This window comes from Equus asinus, chromosome 14 (genome assembly GCF_041296235.1).
Source record: "Equus asinus isolate D_3611 breed Donkey chromosome 14, EquAss-T2T_v2, whole genome shotgun sequence".
NCBI lineage: Eukaryota > Metazoa > Chordata > Mammalia > Perissodactyla > Equidae > Equus > Equus asinus.
Window position 1 is genome coordinate 18,119,133 of NC_091803.1, and position 18,772 is coordinate 18,137,904.

The window sequence follows — 18,772 nt, forward strand, 5'->3', positions numbered from 1 at the left end:
ACCATATTTTCTTTGTCCCTCCATCAGTTGATGGACACTTGGGTCGTTTCTATCTTTCGGCTATTGGGAATAATGTACAAGTTTGTCTGTGGGCATACGTTTTCAATTCTCTTGGTATCTAAGAGTGGAATTGCTGGGCCATATGGTAACTCTCTGTTTAACTTTCTGAGGAACTGCCAAACTCTTCTCAAAAGCAGTCACACCATTTTACATTCCTACCATTTTACATTTCGATTTCTCCACACCGTCACCAATACTTCTTATTGTTTGCCTTCTTAATTATTGTCATTCTAGTGGGTATGAAGTGGCATTTCATTGTGATTTTGCTTTGCACTTATCTAATGATTAATTATGCTGAGCATCTTTTCACGTGTGTATTGACCACTTGTATATCTTCTTTGGAGAAATGCCTATTCAAATCAATTGTCCATTTTTAAACTGAGTAGTTTGTATTTTTATTGTTGAGTTGAAAGAGTTCTTATATATTCTGGACACTAGATCCTTATCAGATACATAATTTACAAGTACTTTCTCTTATTCTGTTGGTAGTCTTTTCACTTTCTTGATAGTATTCTTTAAAGTACAAGAGTTTTTAATTTTGATGAAGTTCAATTTACCTATTCTTTGCTCTGGCCGCTTGTGCTTCAGATATCCTATCTAAGAAACCACTGTCTAATCCAAGGCCACAAACATCTATGTCTATACTTTCTTCTAAGACTAATATCGTTTTAGCCCTACATTTGGGTCTTTGATCCACCTTGAGTTAATTTTTGTATATGGTGTGAGGTAAAGGTCCAAACTGATCTTTTCTGCATGTGGATATCCAGTTGTTCATTTTTTGAAAAGACTGTTCTTTCCCCATTGAATTGTCTTGGCACCCTTGTTGAAAATCAGTTGACTGTAAATTTGAGTTTACTTCTGGACTCTCAATTCTGTCCCATTGGCTCATGTCTGTCCTTGTGCCAGTACCACAGAATGGTGATCACTGTAGCTTTGTAGTAGGTTTTGAAATCAGGAAGTATGGGTCTTCCAACTTTGTTCTTCTTAAAGATTGTTTTGGCTATTCAGGGTCCCTTGCATTTCCATATTAATTTTAGGAAAGTCTTCCAATCCATGAATGTGGGATATCTCTCCATTTACTTAGGTCTTCTGTAATTTCTGTCAACAATATTTTGTAGTTTTCAGTGTACTGAAGTCTTGCACTTCTTTGGTTAAATTTATTCCTAAGTATTTTATTCTTTTTTGATGCCGTTGTAAATGGAATTTTCTTAATTTCTTTCTTTTTTTTTTGGTGAGGAAGACTGGCCCTGAGCTAACATCTGTGCCAGTCTTCCTCTACTTTATATGTGGGACGCCACCACAGCATGGTTTGATGAGCAGTGTGCAGGTCCACACCTGGGATCCGAACCTGTGAACCCTGGGCCACTGCAGCGGAGTGTGCAAACTTAACCACTACATCACTGGGCTGGCCCCTTAACTTCATTTTTCGCTTGTTCATTGCTGAACATACAGAAACACAGTTGATTTTTGTATCCTGTATCCTGCAAGCTTGTTAAACTCATTTATTAGCTCCAACTGTGAGTGTGTGAATTCCTAGGATTTCCTATAGACAAGATGACGTCATCTGCAAACAGAAACAGTTTTACTTCTTCCTTTCCAATCCGGATGCCTTTTTTTCTTCCCTAATTGTCCGACCTAGAACCTCCAGGACAATGTTGGAAACAAGTGGCAAGAACAGACATCCTCATCTCGTTCCTGGTTTGGGGGAAAGCCTTCAGTCTTTTATCAGTAAGTATGACATTAACTACAGGTTTTTTGTAGATGCTCTTTATAAGGCTGAGGAATTTCCCTTCAATTCTTAGTTTATTTAGTGTTTTTTTAAATCATGAAAGCGTGTTAGATTTTTGTCAAATGCCTCTTTCCTACACCTATTGGGATAATTGTGTGGTTTTCGTCCTTTAATCTACTGTGTTGTATCCTACTGATTGATTTCCACATGCTGAACTAATTTCCTACAATAAACCCCAGTCATGAGGGATGTTTTATTGACAACAGACACTTTCATTGGTCTCTTTTCATTGGTCTTTAGATTTCTTGAAAAAGGTGTTTAGTAAAATTTACAGAGCTATGTAATGCTGCAGGAAAATTCCAAAGTTACGATTTTGTAGGAAATATTTCAAATCGGTTAATAATGTTTGAGGAATTAATTGCAAATTGGCCTGCACTCTGCCTGTGTTCACAGTGGTGCTCAAAGGTGGAGAAAGGACCTGAATGCTGTACAAGAGTCACAGTGTCAGGATGATACCATATTGTCAAGCTGAGAGCACTCTGGCTCCAGCGGGATTCCGGTCTTGGGTGGAGGACCCAGCCACGCCACAGTGCAGAGCACCTACCTGACCACGCTTGAGAAGTGTGTGCATTTGCTAATAACTGTCTTCTGCTCCCCATTTAACTTGTATGATGTCAATGAAGCAACTATTATTCAATAACGGGCATCTGCATTTCTTAACTCTAATTTCCATCTCTTTTAACTTTTAATATTTTCTCATAACTCAATATTTTCTCAACTTACGGGACAGACTGGACAGAAGAGGATTGGGGGAATACTCTAGAACACACAAAATAAGAATATTTAAGACAAACTCAAGTAACATACACCCTGAAATATCTTTACATTCTCATATACCTGGGAGCACACGGATTTAGGCTAAATAAAACCTATTTTATGACTAAAATTTTTTCCTCTAATTGGCAGTAGGCTAGATCCAGGTAAATGTACATGCATCTTTATTATTCTTGGCCTGTTTTTCCAATGTGTGCTAATTAAAATTTTCCATCACAAATAACTTTTGGAGAAGAAAATTATGATAAAATGGTATTACCTTGCATATTATATCGATAGTAATTAGGATCATCTGATTCTTTCTTGACTGACACAGCTGCTGCTTTCACAGAAATGCCTTTGAATGCAACGGAAATGAGCAAATTATGTGTTAGGCCAAACCCGCCAACAGAGAAATATGATAAGCTGATCTAACTTCCACATTCTGTTTTAACATAGCAACATTATAATCAGCAAAAGAACCTCTAGCTCACACACTATAAACAAAAGGCTTATTCACATAAAAATAAATATAAATATGAAATAATGTAAAATCAATTTAAAAGGAATGAAGGAAGGAGGGAGAGAAGAATGAAGGAAGGAACAGAGAGAGGGAGGGAGGAAGGGGAGGGAAGGAGAAAGAGGTCTACCCCACTTTTGGGTGGTTTTCCCTTTCAAGATGGCTGAATATATACGTGCATTTACGTGAAATGCTATAAATATTCTTCTGTAATGGGACCTGAATTGGCAAGTATAATCTTAACTTATCCATTACAATGAAATGGATTTCAAAACCTGGGGCAACTATATTAGTAAAACCAAAAGCTTTTATCAGGGAAAGGTGTGGTAGATTGCAAAAATTAGCCCAAATTTCTCCCCTGTCAGTATGCACACCTGTTTGTGAGGTGGCTTTCCCTTCTCCTATTTTCCATAAGTGGAGTCTACTTCCCCACCCTGGAAAGCTGGGCCTGGCCACGTGACTTGCCTTGGCTGATGGGAGGTTGGCTAATGGGATGCAAACAGAGGCGTGAAAAGTGCATGTGCATCCATGTCTGCTGTTTTTGGAACCGAGTTGCTCTGTGAACAAGCCTGGGCTAGCCTCCTGGAGGATGTGAGGCCCTGAGGAGAGGTGCCCAGCTCTCCCAGCTGAGGCCTCAGACTGAGGCCATCCCAGACCATCCAGCCTCGGCCAAGCCAGCCCAGCCCAGAAGGACTGCCCAGCCATCACACAGAACTGGGAGAAAAACTAAGTTACTGTTTGAAGCTACTAAGTTTTGGGGGGTGTTTTTTGGGGAGGATTTTTTTAATACAACAACAGATAAGTGATATTGAAGTATACATATAATTTAACCATGAAGGTTAATAACAGCAAAAGCAAAAATTGTGGCACAGCTTGGGATTCACTGTTTAGCATGAATTTACAAGTTCTGAGGGTTCTTCTGAAAACCTTTAACAGCTCTGTTGGTATAAGGATAGTGAGACTGGATATTAAAGAATGTGATTATCAAAAAGCAAAATCTGTTAGAAAAACTGAGGAACAGAATGGACACGGCTGATGGCCACATTAGTGAAGTGGAAGATTAAGTTGAGGAGGTTGCTCAGAAATGGGACAAAAGGTAATCTGATGGAAAGATTAAAGGAAAGCTGACAAATGGCCTATTTATGCATAAAAAAGAGAAAAGCTATTCGTGTGTTTGATTATAAGTGATCTGAAAGAATTTTCACAAATCAGTTAAGGGTTGTTGCCCCTAAAATGGGGATGGAATTTGAGGTGATTTGAGGGAGATTTCAGGGGAATGGAGTTTTGAGAGGAGAGAGTGAAAGGATGAAGAGGAATTTTACTACTTGTTAGTCCAAATTTTCTAAAATTTCAAACATGCATACTTTTTGTAATATTTTATAATAAAATTTTAATTAAAGTACAAATTCCAAGTTGATCAGGCAATCATGACTCTACTAACAGAAACATTTGACAAACATGTGACAGCTGGGCTGTCAAAGAAAAATTCCTTTGTAATCCAGGAAATTGAAACCAGATTTGACAGCGGAGAATGCAAAATTTGAAATGGTAATGGAAACAGATTTACTTCAGCCTTTCCTCAAAATGAGAGAGGGAGGGAGAGAAGGAGGGAGGGAAAGGGAGAGAGAGAGAGAAGGAAATTGAAAACTGAAAGCCATTTAAACACTTGTATGTAGCAAGCACTATACAAATATCACAGAAATGGGGCTGATCGATAGCCAGGCCTCAGAAGCCTGTGGGCAGCAGGCAGCGACTCCCATGGGATCACGAAATCCACAGGAGAAAGCCACCTTAATAGAGAGCACGTTTTTGTTTAAATGGAACCACATCTCCAAAGAGAGGCCTCAACAAAAGAGGCCTATTTTAAGGTGGGTGGGAACCGCTCATCTGGCCTGGTAGCTGGCGAGGAAGGAGACAGAGGCGGTGTGGGCTGTGGTCTGTGACAGGGCCCTGGGGAGAGCTGGCAGCCCCCACTCCCCTCATCTGTCTTCCCAGTTTCTAAGAGGAGACTGGGGCGTGGAGCGTTTAAAATCTCTGTGACTGTCTGAGACACAAGCAGAACGTATCTGAGCTTTGAAAGCATCCAAGGCCAGATTAAACGGGCGAATGTGTAAGGCATGTCATGTCGCAGGTGAGATTAACACCCACGCTGAGCTCTGCTTAGTGGAAACACGTGGCTGTTTCCTGTCACTGACTCAGGTGAGTTTTACCTAGAAGCACTGAAGTGGACAACCACCATTATTTTCCGACTGACATTTAAAGGGGAACTTCTACGAAGCACATGATTACATGTGGATGGGAGGGACATGAGCACCCACAGTTGTGGTCGGAGGACCCTGGGGTATGACAATGCAGGAGCTGGGCCATGGAGACTGGTCCACACATGTCCCAGGGGTGCCCCCAGGGACTGGGGAGGCGGTGGGGCATAAACCAGCCTTGACAGCTTTGTTTTTCCTTTGGGTTATCTTAGATTTAATTTTAACTTTACATTTTGAACTACTAATTTCATATTTCTAGGCTGCTTTTCTAAGCATTATTAAATTCTAATTTTACTCTCTCATAGCCAGATTCTGTTCATTTTTATCTTTTAGAGGTTTTAGTTTTAGTTTTATATTCTTGTTTATTTTAGAGTTTCTAATCTTTCCATTTTTAATGTTTTCAATATTTTCCCATGCCTTGATTAAACATTTGAGTTAACAAGTTTTTTTTTCTCTATATTTATTAGCCTTTTAATGTCTTCTTTCTAATTCCATTTTCCTTTTTTTGAGGAATAGGGAAGGGCAGGGATGGGGGTCAACTACTCTCATCCATTGAAGGCGGATCTTTTTCCCGCACGTTGTCACAGTGCCACAGGTCTGCTGCAGAAGTGACAGAGAGTGGAAGGAAGGGGTAGAATGAGGTGTGTCCAACGATGAAAATACTGCTGTGTTTGTAAACCAGGTGACAATTCAAATGCGTATTCAAGACTTTTTACTCATTTCACAGTCAGGTTCTAATTTAAATACAATTAATAGTTTGTCCACAAATCTGTCTACTTAATAATGTCTTAGTGCCTGTTACTTACTGAATTAGAAGGTCCTCTTTTCTAGATATTTGAGTAAAATATGACTATTCTGCAAATAAGGCCCCAGTTGAGGCTTATTAGTGCCCTAGTCGCCCCCTACTTGGATTTTTTTGTCGATTCTTTTGGATTTTCTACATAAACATTCATGTCCTCTGTGAACAAAGTGTTATTTCATCATTCCCAATCTGTATACCTTTCATTTTCTTTCCTCCTCTTATTGCATTAGCTGGGCCTTCCCTGTGAAGTGGAAAAGGGCCGGTGAGAGGGGACGTCCTTGCCTTGCTCCTGATCTTAGTGGGGAAGCTTCTAGTTTCTCACCATTGAGTATGATGCTGGCTGTAGGTGTTTTGTAGATTTTAAAAATCAATTTGAGGAAGTTTCCCTCTAACCCTAGTTTACTGAGAGTCTCATTTCTTTTTTTAGGAAAACAAAAGAAAGGAATCGAATGACAACCTGTTAAATACTTGATTCTAAAAGCACTCGTGTACGTACCAGAATCTTCCATGGGCTCAGTTTTCACATTGATGGAGCCACAACTGAAAGGAGAAGGGAACCCTGGTCAAGACAGGCAGGGTGAGGACTGACCACAGGCATCCAGACACACGGGACCTGAACGTCCTGGGTCTCCAAGCTCTCGAGTCCTCCCTCCCCCATCAAGCTGAAGGCAAACCTGCCTCAACTGTAACATGAACCATCATAATCCTTTTGAATAAAAAAACTAAGGAAGACTTTCCATAGTCTAAAAACCAACACTTTGGGGTGAGATATGGATTTTACTTTTTTTTTTTTGCTGAAGATTTACCCCAAGCTACCATCTGTGCCAATCTTCCTCTATTTTGTTATGTAGGATGCTGCCACAGCATGGCCGACAAGTGGTGTAGGTCTGCACCCGGGATCCAAACCTGCGAACCCAGGCCGCCAAAGCAGAACGCGCTGAACCCAACCACTACGCCATGGTGCTGGCCCCAGTTTTCACTTTTTAATTTTTCCCTTACCTTTCACTTGGCGATGTCATCGATCTCTCAGCATCTGTCACCACTACAGGCCCACCTGTGCAGGAGTAAAAAGACACACACTAGCCCCTTTCTGCACTTTGAAATACGACAACGTTCAAACATATATAAAGTGCAAGTCAATACAGAGAGAACAGAACTCGCAGCTCTAGGTCATCACGGAGTTGGTGGGGGAGAGACCCTCACAGCAGGCCCCACATCCTGGGGCCATTCGTGTGGGCAGAATGGGGGCCGAGGAGCAGACCGGGCCTGGAGCACGGGTGTGGACCCCACCTTGCTGCTTACCAGCTGGGCGACCTCAAGCAAGTTACTCAACCACCCTGTGCCTCAGTTTCCTCATCTGAAAATAGTGGGTGAGTGCGGATTAATGAATACACGCAAAGTGCTCAGAACAGTGCCTGGCACAGCGTAAGCACTGAAGAAGCGTCAGCTGCATTATTCTATAACGAAAGTACAAGTCATCTGGGACGACAAGCATCCGGTCACCTGCCACCCCTCACCCTCAGGTCCCTCCTTTAATGTGAGCTAGAGGATTCCAGGAACTCACGGTTGCTCCAAAAACAGACTGTGCTCTGTGAGCAGGCGACGCTCAGGAGAACCGGAGCGCATCACGTCACCCTCTGTACCCCACAGTGTGCAACCTGCACCCCACCCACCCCCGGGCCATCTCTACATACATGGTCTCAGGAAGACACCCTCTTTAGACCTGGTCTTCCACGAACAGCTATGGCCCAAGGTTCCCAACCACGTTCCAGAACCATAACCCGAGATAATAAGAAGTGGACATAGTAGGTCTCTAAATGCTTCTGGTCAAGTTACTTTTCTTTGGGTCCCTTCGTCACCATAAATTAAGGAGAGTATGAAGGCTCCTGGCCTCGAACACCCTTCCATGTGGCTTTCTGCTTCATCAATGGAATGGGCTTCCCGGGAGAACCAACCTGTTAAGACCCTGCTTATCTTGAGGGCCAGCCCCTCTAGGAAGCTGTTCTGGAGACACAATTCTGTCCCCTTCCTAGGGACTCCTGGGGATTTCCTCCAGCCATCCTGCCAGCACCACGGGTCACCTCTGGTTCTCTGCTGGACACCTGTTCCTTCTCCTAGACCATGCATCTCAGGAGCACGGGAATGCTCACACCTTCTAGATCCACCCTGGAAGCCAACGCCTGGCCTGTGGCTGGTGGTCAAACAGAGACCCCAGCATCCTCATACTCCTGTGCACGAGGACAAGATAGGTCTACTGGTCTGTGTGGCCTGGACGCAGAACTCGCTGGGATGGGAGCTGGTCAGAGGGTTGTGTCTCAACTCTCTTGACCTTGGTTGGGTGTGTCCTTCCCTCAGCTGTGCACTCAACAAATACCACGACCCCCCCCACCCCTGGAACGTCAGAGTTGCCTCCTCAGCGGGGAGAAGGTAAAGAATGAACAAGCATTAGAATGTGCCAAACTTGCATTTTAATTAAGAGGAGCAGAAGTGGTTTATCGGCTAAGGGCAGGCACCAAGGATGAGAAGCTGTCACTTACCTAGCTGATTCGCTGGACCTAGGAAAGGTCTGCAAGAAAACCAATACTATTACCCGACATGAACACACAAGAAGACAGATCAAACATCGGAGTAACCGACTTCCAAACGCAACAGACAGAATTAATGAACTGAGTGAGATCAAGCTCTCAGTTTACCTTCAAATGAACTGTAAGGAGAGGATGGAGCCTGTCACCTGTTTATGACGAATGAAATCCCCGCTTTCTTCTCCAGAATCCATTTCAGGGTTGCAAGATCATAGTTCTCTGGGTGTTGAAAGGTGACTCCTTCTGGAAGGCCCTGCACTCGCACAGCCGCCTGGTCTCTCTGCATCTTCTCGTATGGCACAGGCACCATCACTGTAGTCCCTAAGGCTTTACCTGGGAGAAGAGGCGAGATGACCGTAAATGGTAGGAGCGTCACACTCTGCTGGTCGGTTTCATTATACCACCTGAGAGTTTTGTTTATCTAGTTTTTTAAGAACACTGTGTAGGTATTAAAAAAACTCTGTTAATGCCTGTGGAAAGATGTGCATAGGTGGAGAGAGAGGCTGGTGACTGAACCGGCAGTGGACATCTTCAAAAACCGCACTGGCTGTGGAGTGGGGGCTCCCTCAACGAGAGCAGAGAATGAAGTCTGATCGATCCAGAGGTTTCGATGGGCCAGGAGAGACCAAGCTGTCTTCTGTAAGAAGACTTAATCGGGTACTTACAAACCGACTCTTTGCTTGATGAGAATGTGGATTTTTCAACGTTAGAGACATTCTAAACAGTCACAGCAATAAAATATCCATAACGCTGTCTTGCATGATGGTCAACTATTCAGAGAGTTAATGCTGAGAGTGAGCTTTACCATAACAAAGGCAGAAATAGTCCTCGACCGCTTTTCGGAGTATTTCCGTCTCTCCTGACTCCATCGGCATCCCGTTCGCCGGGCGCGGGGGCTTCACCTCAGGCAGCCCTGCAGCGATGCCTGTCAACAGGTGATCGGCACAAAGTCAGTACCCAAGCATCTGTACTGTATGCTTCTTACTGTCTATCTTCTGGTCATGAAAGGGAAAAGGAAAAAAAAAAGGAATAAACATAAAACAAGACATTCTAATTAAAAAACCCCCAAAGAACAGGGTATTTATGGTGAACAGAATAATATAACATGCTGATCATCTCTGAAATGAATCTATTGACAAGAAACTACAAATGATTCAACACACAGGAAACACTAGTAGTTCAAAGGAAATTATTTTTAATCACAGAAATGTTTACACATATTTGCTATATAGTCTAAAAGGAACAGTCATTGTGCAGGAAGGCCATCACCACTGAACGCACTCAGGACCTGCCCCTCCAACCAGCTGCTACTCCAGAAGTTTTGACACCGATGGTTTGAATTAGGGTTGTTCAGGAGACAGAAACCACACAGTCACTTGAACAGAGAAAGTTTAATGAAAGAATCATTAACTGGTAACGAGAGATTAACTACTCCGGGGTCATGAGCACTCTAAAGGGTACACCAGCAGCAGGGAGCAGGGGCGGCCCCTCCTGCCAGGGTTGCGGCAGAGCACCCGCGGAAGGAGCCCATCTGGAAGAGGGTCCCTCCAGGCCCGAGAGCCAAGCCTCTTTGGGGAGGAGGCAGCCACGGCATGGAGGATGGCAGAAAGTCCGCTGAGGTGCCGCAAGCTAGGCTGGCAGGCAGGGACCCACCCCCTGGGGGCACCAGTGGAAACCACTGGCAAGTTGCCCACTGGGTGCCTGCAAGACTTGCTGGGCGTTGCAAGGAGGCTGTCCTCGGGGGCCTGCTGGAGCTCTGGAAACCATGTTGTCGGGTGATGCCAAGAGAAATGCTGGGCAGCCACGCTCTGGGACACTGGCGGAACTCCCTGGGAAACTGCCTGTGGGTATGATGCACTGACATTCACCAGGAAGCCTCCTTCTAGAACATTCTGGGACTTGGGTGAGACTTGCTGGGAAGCCAGCTGGGGCGCCAGTGGAACTGGCTGGAAGCCGCGTGAGGTAGGGGCGTCACTGGGAATCCCAACTGCTGTTGGTCACCATGTGCTGCAGATGCAAGCAGGTGAGAACCCACTGGAAAGAGAAGAGAAGCTCCCTCCTCCTCCAGGGATGTCCTGAGCCGCCTTCTGACAACGGTAAACACTGTGCCAGCTGCCAAAGGAGAAAACGTTCTCAGGGCCCAGCTCCAATGTCACAAGGCAGGGCAAAGGGTGGCCTTGGAGTGGAGAGGCAATAACCTTACAATCGTCACACTGAAAATGTCCCAGTGGCTTCCTGAGCTCGACAGGCCCATACAATGGAGTTATATTCTAAGGGCAAATGTGAGGCAGAAACTCTGGGCAGGCAAAATTAAACCTGAAACCTCCAGTCATCCAGGAAGTACAGATTATAGAGTTTTGTGTATACAATTCTGCAAAGCAATTCTTAGGCACATTTACATTGCAGAACCAGTCACTTAGGCTAAAAGAAGGAAGCAGATGAAAACCTCTGTGTGTCGGTCACTCAAACAATCTTGAGCTACAAGTCAAGAAAGAGGGGAAAGGGCCGACCCAGTGGCGCAGCATGTTCTGCTTCGGTGGCCCAGGGTTCCCCGGTTCAGATTCTGGGTGCAGACAGGCACCGCTTGGCAAAAGCCATGCTGTGGCAGGCGTCCCACATATAAAGTAGAGGAAGATGGGCATGGATTTTAGCTCAGGGCCAGTCTTCCTCAGCAAAAAGAGGAGGATTGGCGGCAAATGTTAGCTCAGGGCTAATCTTCCTCAAAAAAAAAAAAAAAGGAGGGGAAGAGAGTGGTAGAAAATTGACAGTGTTAGTTGCAGAGTTTACTCCAGGGTTCAGGGGACTACGGCCTGCAGGCCAAACCCTGCCCGCTGCCTGGTTTTGTACGACCTGTGAGCTAAGCATGGCTTTTTATATTTTGAAATGGTTAAAAAAGTTCAAAAGGAGAATATTACTTCATGACACGTGAAAATCATAGGGAATTCAAATTTCAGTGTCCATACATAAAGTTTTATTGACCACACTCATTCATTTATGTATCACCTATTTCTGCTTTCACACGGCAATGGCAAGTCGAATGGCTGTGGCAGAGACTGTAATGACACACAGGGACTAAAGTATTTGCTATTTGTCCCATTTGGGAAAAAGGTTGCCAATCCCTGGGTTACTCTATATTGTTTTAATACTAAGCACCTATAACCCTAATGCAGGTTGATTCTAAATTTGTTATTTTGAGGGTTAAATTAGTGAATAAATGCTTATTCCACAGGGAGTTGGTTTCTAACATCAGAGGGAAGGTAAATGTGTTTTTGATGCAATACCTCAAGTAATTTTTCCTTACTTCCTAGACAACTTTTGAAGACAAACACCACATATTCAAGAGTCACACCCAGTATTCCAGGTCCGGGAACGGCAGAGAAGTGTGTATTTGCCAATAACAATGGTAAACTCTGGAGGAAGTATCAAGTCAGTCATGTGCAGGCCCCAAAGAACAAGCAAACACAGGCAGAAACAGGAAGGAACGCTGTCCTTGAGAGAAGGGAGGCGACAACTGAGAGGCACCTGGAGCTGGCTTTTTCCCTGGGGGAGTCCTTAGCTCCCGAGGGACTCAGGGGAATGGAGCCTAACCAAGAAGTAGCAGTTTTGTGGAGTGAGACAATCTGTCACGTGTTGGGATTGCCATTGTGCTTGGAAACTGAGGGGGAAAATCCTGGAAAGCAGCAAGCAATAGGAAACCCAGTATCTTCATATGAATTTCCCTCAAATTCTTGACTGGGCCCAAAACTGTGTATGCACAGGGTGAGACCTTAAGGAAAAGCAACATTTGGAAGCTAAAGAGCTGAGCAGAGATGTAAAGAGCTGTGTGGTGCTGGAAAGGCAGAGTTTAGAATTCAAGTCCTGCCAAGTTAGAGAAGCTTGTGAAACACCTCCTGAACCCCAGGGCACCCGAGGAGCGAGGGCCACAATCTACGACTTGGAGGGATTCCCCAGGACCTAAGGCAAAACCCAAACAGACTCGTCCACACGGGTCCACACAGGGTCAGGGTGACCTGCCAGTAACTTAGCAGCCGGCCAGAACAAGATGCAATATCACTTAGCAGATTTTTACAACATATCATGCATACCACCCAGTATAAAATAAAACATTCATAAAAATGTGAAGAAGTAGGAGGAAAAGAGAAAAAAAACCTATAGAAGCAGAACCATTAATGATCCAGATGTTGAAACGATCAGATGAGGACTTTAAAAACTACTATAAATTAATAAATTAAAGCCTTTATAGGGGTGACGAACAGAATGGATGAATACAAGGGGAATCCTAACAAAGAAATGAAAATGCCAACAAAAAGAAAAAGAGGAAGAAGGAAGAAGGAAAAAAGGAAGCAAGGAAGGAAAGAAAGAAGGAAGTGGAATTCTAGAAATGAAAAATAATTGAAAATGAATATTTCACAGAATGGACTTAAAACAGCACACTGGATACGGCAGAAGAAAGAATCAGTGACCCCAAAGGAAAGTCAGTAGAAATTAACCAATCTGAAGCTCGAATAGAAAAAAGAATTAAAACAAAAATAACAGAGCCTTAAGGACCTGTGGGACAATATCAGATTTTCTTCTACATGTGTAAATGAAGGAGAGAATGGATGAGAATAAATATTTCAAGAGATAATGGCCAAAAATGTCCCAAATCAATGAAGATGTCAACCTGCAGATTCAGTAAGCTCCACAGACCAAGCAGGGTGAAAACAAAGACGGCCATCAACAGGCACGTCACGGCCGAACTGCTGAAAACCAGACTGCACAGAGCTGGGGAGAAAGACACATCATCTTCAGACGAACAAGGATAAGAATTCTAATTGTGGTGGAGCAAGCTCTCCCTGTAAACTCTCCCCTCAAAGATACAATGAAAGGGACATTTGTATTCCAACAGAGGACACCCACACACCACAAAAGATGTCCGAGAGACCCACGCAGCCAAACATTGGAAGGTAGAGGTTCTGGTGCCCCCTCCCGAGGAAGTGGAACAAAGTAAGAGAAAGATTTTCTTCCTCCCCGAAGGGAAGCGGGCCAGGGAGTGTGCACAGCCTCTGGGAGGAAAGCGGGGGAGGGGGGGCAGGGGGAGGAAGTGGTGGCCCTCCATGGGAATTCCATAGATCTCTGAGGTCCCTCACAGTCTGGGGGAAAGCCCCCTCAGAGGGGACTAACTACTGCAGGGGTGTGTTCATCAAACCAACACCCCAGGAGAGCAGATAGCAAGGGAGAGTGAGAAAACCCTGAGAGCATGCAGGAGGAAGCACCCCTCCCCTGCACCCAGAGCCGCAGCCCAGCACCCTGGAGCTGTCCCTGCTGATCCCATTGGGCTCAGAATATGCCGCTCCTGACCTCCGCCCAGTGGTGACAGGTGGAAGAGGTAATCAAATACTACCACAATGAGAAAGTACAAATCCATGCCGTCTGGCAGCATGAAAAAATATATTAAATCTCCAGACCAGAAGGAAAATGACAAGTCCCAAAATCAATCTGGAAAACATAGAAATCCATAACCTAAATGACAGAGAATTCAAAATAGCTCTTATTAAAAAACTCAGTGAGTTAAAAGAGAATGCAGACAGACAATACTAAGAGTTCAGGAGCTACTTCACAAAAGAGATTGAAACTATAAAGAAGAACCAATCAGAAATGTTGGCAATGAAGAACAGAATGGATGAGATAAAGCAGAACACAGATTCCCTGAACAGCAGGGCTGATAACATTGAGGAACGAATCAGCACCATTGGGGACAGAAACACAGAAATGCTTCAGAAGGAGGAGGCAAGAGTACTAAGAATAAAAAGAAACGAACTAAGTCTCCGAGAAATATCCAACTCATTTAGGAAATGCAACATAAGGATTACAGGTGTTCCAGAGGAAGAAGAGAAGGAGAATGGAGCAGAAAGTGTGTTCAAAGAAATAATAGCAGGGAACTTTCCAAATGTGGGGGAGGAGCTAGAAATCCACGTGAAAGAAGCCAATAAATCTCCTAGCTACATCAATGTAAAAAGACCTGCTGCAAGGCATATAGAAGTGAAGCTGGCAAAAGCCAATGACAAAGAAAAACTACTAAGGGCAGCAAGGTGGAAGAAAGTAACTTACAAAGGAACCCCTATCAGGCGTTCAGTGGGTTTCTCTGCAGAAACCTTACAGGCTTGGAGAGATTGGAATGATACATTGAAATCTTTGAAAGACAAAAACTTTCAGCCAAGAATACTCTATCCAGTGAAAATATCCTTCAGATATGACGGAGAAATAAAAACTTGCCCAAATAAACAAAAGCTAAGGGAGTTCATTGCCACAAGATCTGCCCCGCCTCCCCCCACCACAAGAATAAGAATTCTATCCTGACTTTGTATTTAAAATAGTAACAGCCATGAAATTTCAAAAGGGCTGAAAGAAAAAAATCATCAAGGTGGAATTCCACCTGAAGTAAAAATATTCTTCAAAAACCAAAGCAAAGGAGAGACGTCAGCAAGACGACAGACTAAGAAGCAAGAGGGCTTCTTTCACCACAAATACACAGAATTAATGATATACAGACCAGAACATCTCTGTGAGAACTCTACAGACCAGCTGAGAAGCTACAGCACCCAAGCCATTGTACAACCAAGAAGGGACAGTCTCTTCAACAAATGATGATGGAAAAACTGGATAATCACATGCCAAAGAATGATGTTAGACCCTTATCTTATATCATACACAAACATTAACTCAAAATGGATTAAACCTAAAACTAAGACCTCACACTACAAAACTCCTAGGAAAAAACACAGGAGAAAAGCTTCATGACATTGGGTTTGGCAATGATTTCTTGGGTATGACACCAAAAGCATAGGCAACAAAAGCAAAAATAGACAAAAAGGACAACATCGAACTTGAAAACATTTGAAAGGACACTATGAATAGAGTTAAAAGGCAATCCACTGAATGTCTGCAAAACATATATTGTAATTGTAAATATAATTGTAAATATTTGCAAATCATATTTTGATAAGGGGTTAATATCCAGAATACATAAAGAACTCCTACAACTCAACAACAAAAAATCAAATAACTCAATTCAAAAACAGGCAAAGGACTTGGAAGATATTTCTCCAAAGATGATATACAAATGGCCAATAAACACATGAAGAGATGCTCAACATCACTAACCATCAGAGAAATGAAAATGTAAACCACAGGGAGGTCTCACCTCACACCCATGGGGATGGCGACTGTCAGAAAAGCAGAGAATAACCAGTGTTGACAAGGATGTGGGGAAGCCGAAGCCCTCGTGCACGGTGAGTGGGACTGTAAAACGGTGCAACTGCCATGAAAACACGGAGGGTCTTCAAAAAATTACAAATAGAACCACCATATTATTCAGCAATTCCACTTCCGGGTATATAGCCAAAAGAGCTGAAAGCAAGGTCTCAAAGGGTCACTTGCACACCCATGTGCACAGTAGCACTTTTTACCACGGCCAAAGGGCAGAAGCGACCCAAATGTCCATCGACAGGGTGAATGGATAAACAAAACGTGCTACATATATACGGTAGAATATTATTTAGCCTTAAAAAGGAAGGAAATTCTGACACACGCTACAACATGAATGAACCTTGAGGACATTACACTAATTGAAATGTCAGTCACTAAAAGACAAACACTGTATGGTTCCACTTATATGAGGCACCCAGACTAGCCAAATTCATAGAGGCTGGAAGTAGAATGGTGGTTATTAGGAGCTGGGGGGAGGGAGAAAATGGTGTTGTTTAATGAGTACAGAGTTTCAGAGTTGCAAGATGAGAAAGTTCTGGAGATCTATTTCATAACAATGTGAATATACTTAACGCTACTGAACTGTGCACACAAACATGGTTAAGACGGTAAATTTTATGCTCAAGTTTTTTTTTTAACCCCATACACAAAAAAACAAAGGCAAGGTAAAGATATTTTCTGATAAAACCTGAGAGAATCTGTTAAAGCAAACAACAATAAGGCATTAGAGGATTTATAACACAGCGGGGCTAGAGGGAAATAAGCAGAATTATACTGTTTAAGGTTCTTATATTGTAGGTGTAGGAGAAGGGCATTAATTTCAGATTCTCTGTGACAAATCAGGAGGACATATTGTGGTCCCAAGAACAACCAAAAAAAAAAAATAGAGAAAACAAAGTGTTAAAACGTCAACAGAGGAGATAAAATGTAATATAAAAATTTCTCAGTGTAAAAAACACAGGAAAGCAGGCACAAAGGAACAACATAGGGGACAAAGAAAAAAGAAACAGGGGCCGGCCCAGTGGTGCAGTGGTTAAGTTCACACGTTCCGCTTCAGCAGCCTGGGGTCCACCGGTTCAGATCCCAGGTGTGGACATGGCACTGCTTGGAAAGCCATGCTGTGGTAGGTGTCCCACGTATAAAGTAGAGGAAGATGGGCACGGATGTGAGCTCAGGGCCAGTCTTCCTCAGCAAAAAGAGGAGGATTGGCAGGAGATGTTAGGTCAGGGCTTTAAACTAAGTCATATAAATAATTGTATTAAATGTAAATGGATGAAACACCCCAAGTAAAAGTCAGAGATTTTCAGACTGGTTTTAAAAAAAAAAAAAGACCTAGGGGCCGGCCCCATGGCATAGTGGTTAAGTTTGGCGTGCTCCATCTTAGCGGCCTAAGTTTGCAGATTTGGATCCTGGGCACAGACCTATACCACTCGTCAGCCACGCTGTGGCGGCAACCCAGGTACAAAATGGAGGAGGACTGGCACAGTTGTTAGCTCAGGGTGAATCTTCCTCAACTGAAAAAAAAAAAAAAAGAAAAGACCTAACTGCATTCTGTGTACAAGGAACCCACCTTAAATATAAAAACTCAAAAGGCTGAAAGTAAATGAAGGGAAATGGATACACCATGCAATATTAATGACAAGAAAGCTGGCGTGGCTATGTCAGTACAAGACGAAGCTGACTTCAAGATGAGGAGCATAAATGGAAACAAAGAGGAGCCATTCATGAGGGAAGAAAAGGTCAGTTCATAATCCTAAATGTGTATGTATCTAATAACATGGCTTCACATATATGAAGCAAAAAGTACTAACCAGAAGGAGGAACAGACAGATACACAAGATAATTTGAGATTTTAACACTCCTCTGTCAGTAATTGATAAAACAGGCAGGCAAAAATCAGAAAGGATACAGGTGAATTAAACATCATTTAACAACTTGACCTGATTGGTCTTTTCACTGCAGAATCCAATACAAATGGTGTCTAGCCGTAAATTCAATCTTGATAAATTCAAAAGGATGAAAATCACACAGAGCCTGTTTTTGGACTACAATGGGATTTGATTAGAAATCAATAACTAAGAAAATTCCCAAATTTAGGATATTAAGCAATATCCTTCTAAGTAACTGTGGGTCAAAAAGAAATTACTAGGGATATTAGAAAATATTTTGAACTAAATTATCATGAAAACACAACACATTAGAGTCTGTGGAATGTAGTTAAAGCAGAATCTAAAGAGAAAATTATAACTTTAAATGCATATTAAAAATAAAGTCAAGGACCTAAGCCCCAAATCAAGAAGCTAGGAAAGAAAAGCAATTAAATCCAAAGGAATTACAAGAAGGAAATAATAAAGGTAAGAGCAGAAACAAAGGATAAGGAAAGACAGAGAAAAGAGCAAATCAATAAAGCCAAAAGTTCACGCATTGGAAAGATAAGTAAAACAGATGAATCTCTTGCAAGATTTACCAAGAAAAAAGAGAGAAAACACAAATTATCAACATCAGAAACATCAATACAGACATTAAAATTATAAAGCAAATATCATAAACTATTTTTTGCCAATGAATTTCACAACTTAGATGAAATAAACAAATTAAAAACAAATTTGAGAAACAAAGTTTACTGAAATGCACACAAGAAGAAAACAGTAAATATGAATGGCCCTATATCTGAAAAACGAGCATGCAACTGTGAAACTTAAAAAAAAAAATCTGTACTTAAATTTCAATGATTAGAAATCCAATTGGCGGCTGACATGA

At 42.7% G+C, this 18,772-nt stretch overlaps 1 protein-coding gene across 5 annotated transcripts in view; it reads right to left on the reverse strand.

Annotated features, from left to right (window-relative positions):
* GTF2IRD2B (GTF2I repeat domain containing 2B) overlaps positions 1-18,772 on the reverse strand; it is a 56,286-nt gene that overhangs the window by 21,671 nt on the left and 15,843 nt on the right. For 4 of the 5 annotated variants that reach the window (XM_014856716.3, XM_070484467.1, XM_070484466.1 and 1 more), the window contains exons 4-9: positions 9,570-9,689; positions 8,914-9,097; positions 8,720-8,748; positions 7,182-7,236; positions 6,679-6,722; positions 2,883-2,960 (exon numbers count right to left, since the gene is read on the reverse strand). In XM_014856716.3, the coding sequence (XP_014712202.2) occupies positions 2,883-2,960; positions 6,679-6,722; positions 7,182-7,236; positions 8,720-8,748; positions 8,914-9,097; positions 9,570-9,689 (510 nt within the window). Of the gene's footprint in view, positions 1-2,882; positions 2,961-6,678; positions 6,723-7,181; positions 7,237-8,719; positions 8,749-8,913; positions 9,098-9,569; positions 9,760-18,772 lie in introns of all 5 variants that reach the window. The other variant, XM_070484468.1, reaches the window with a different exon arrangement.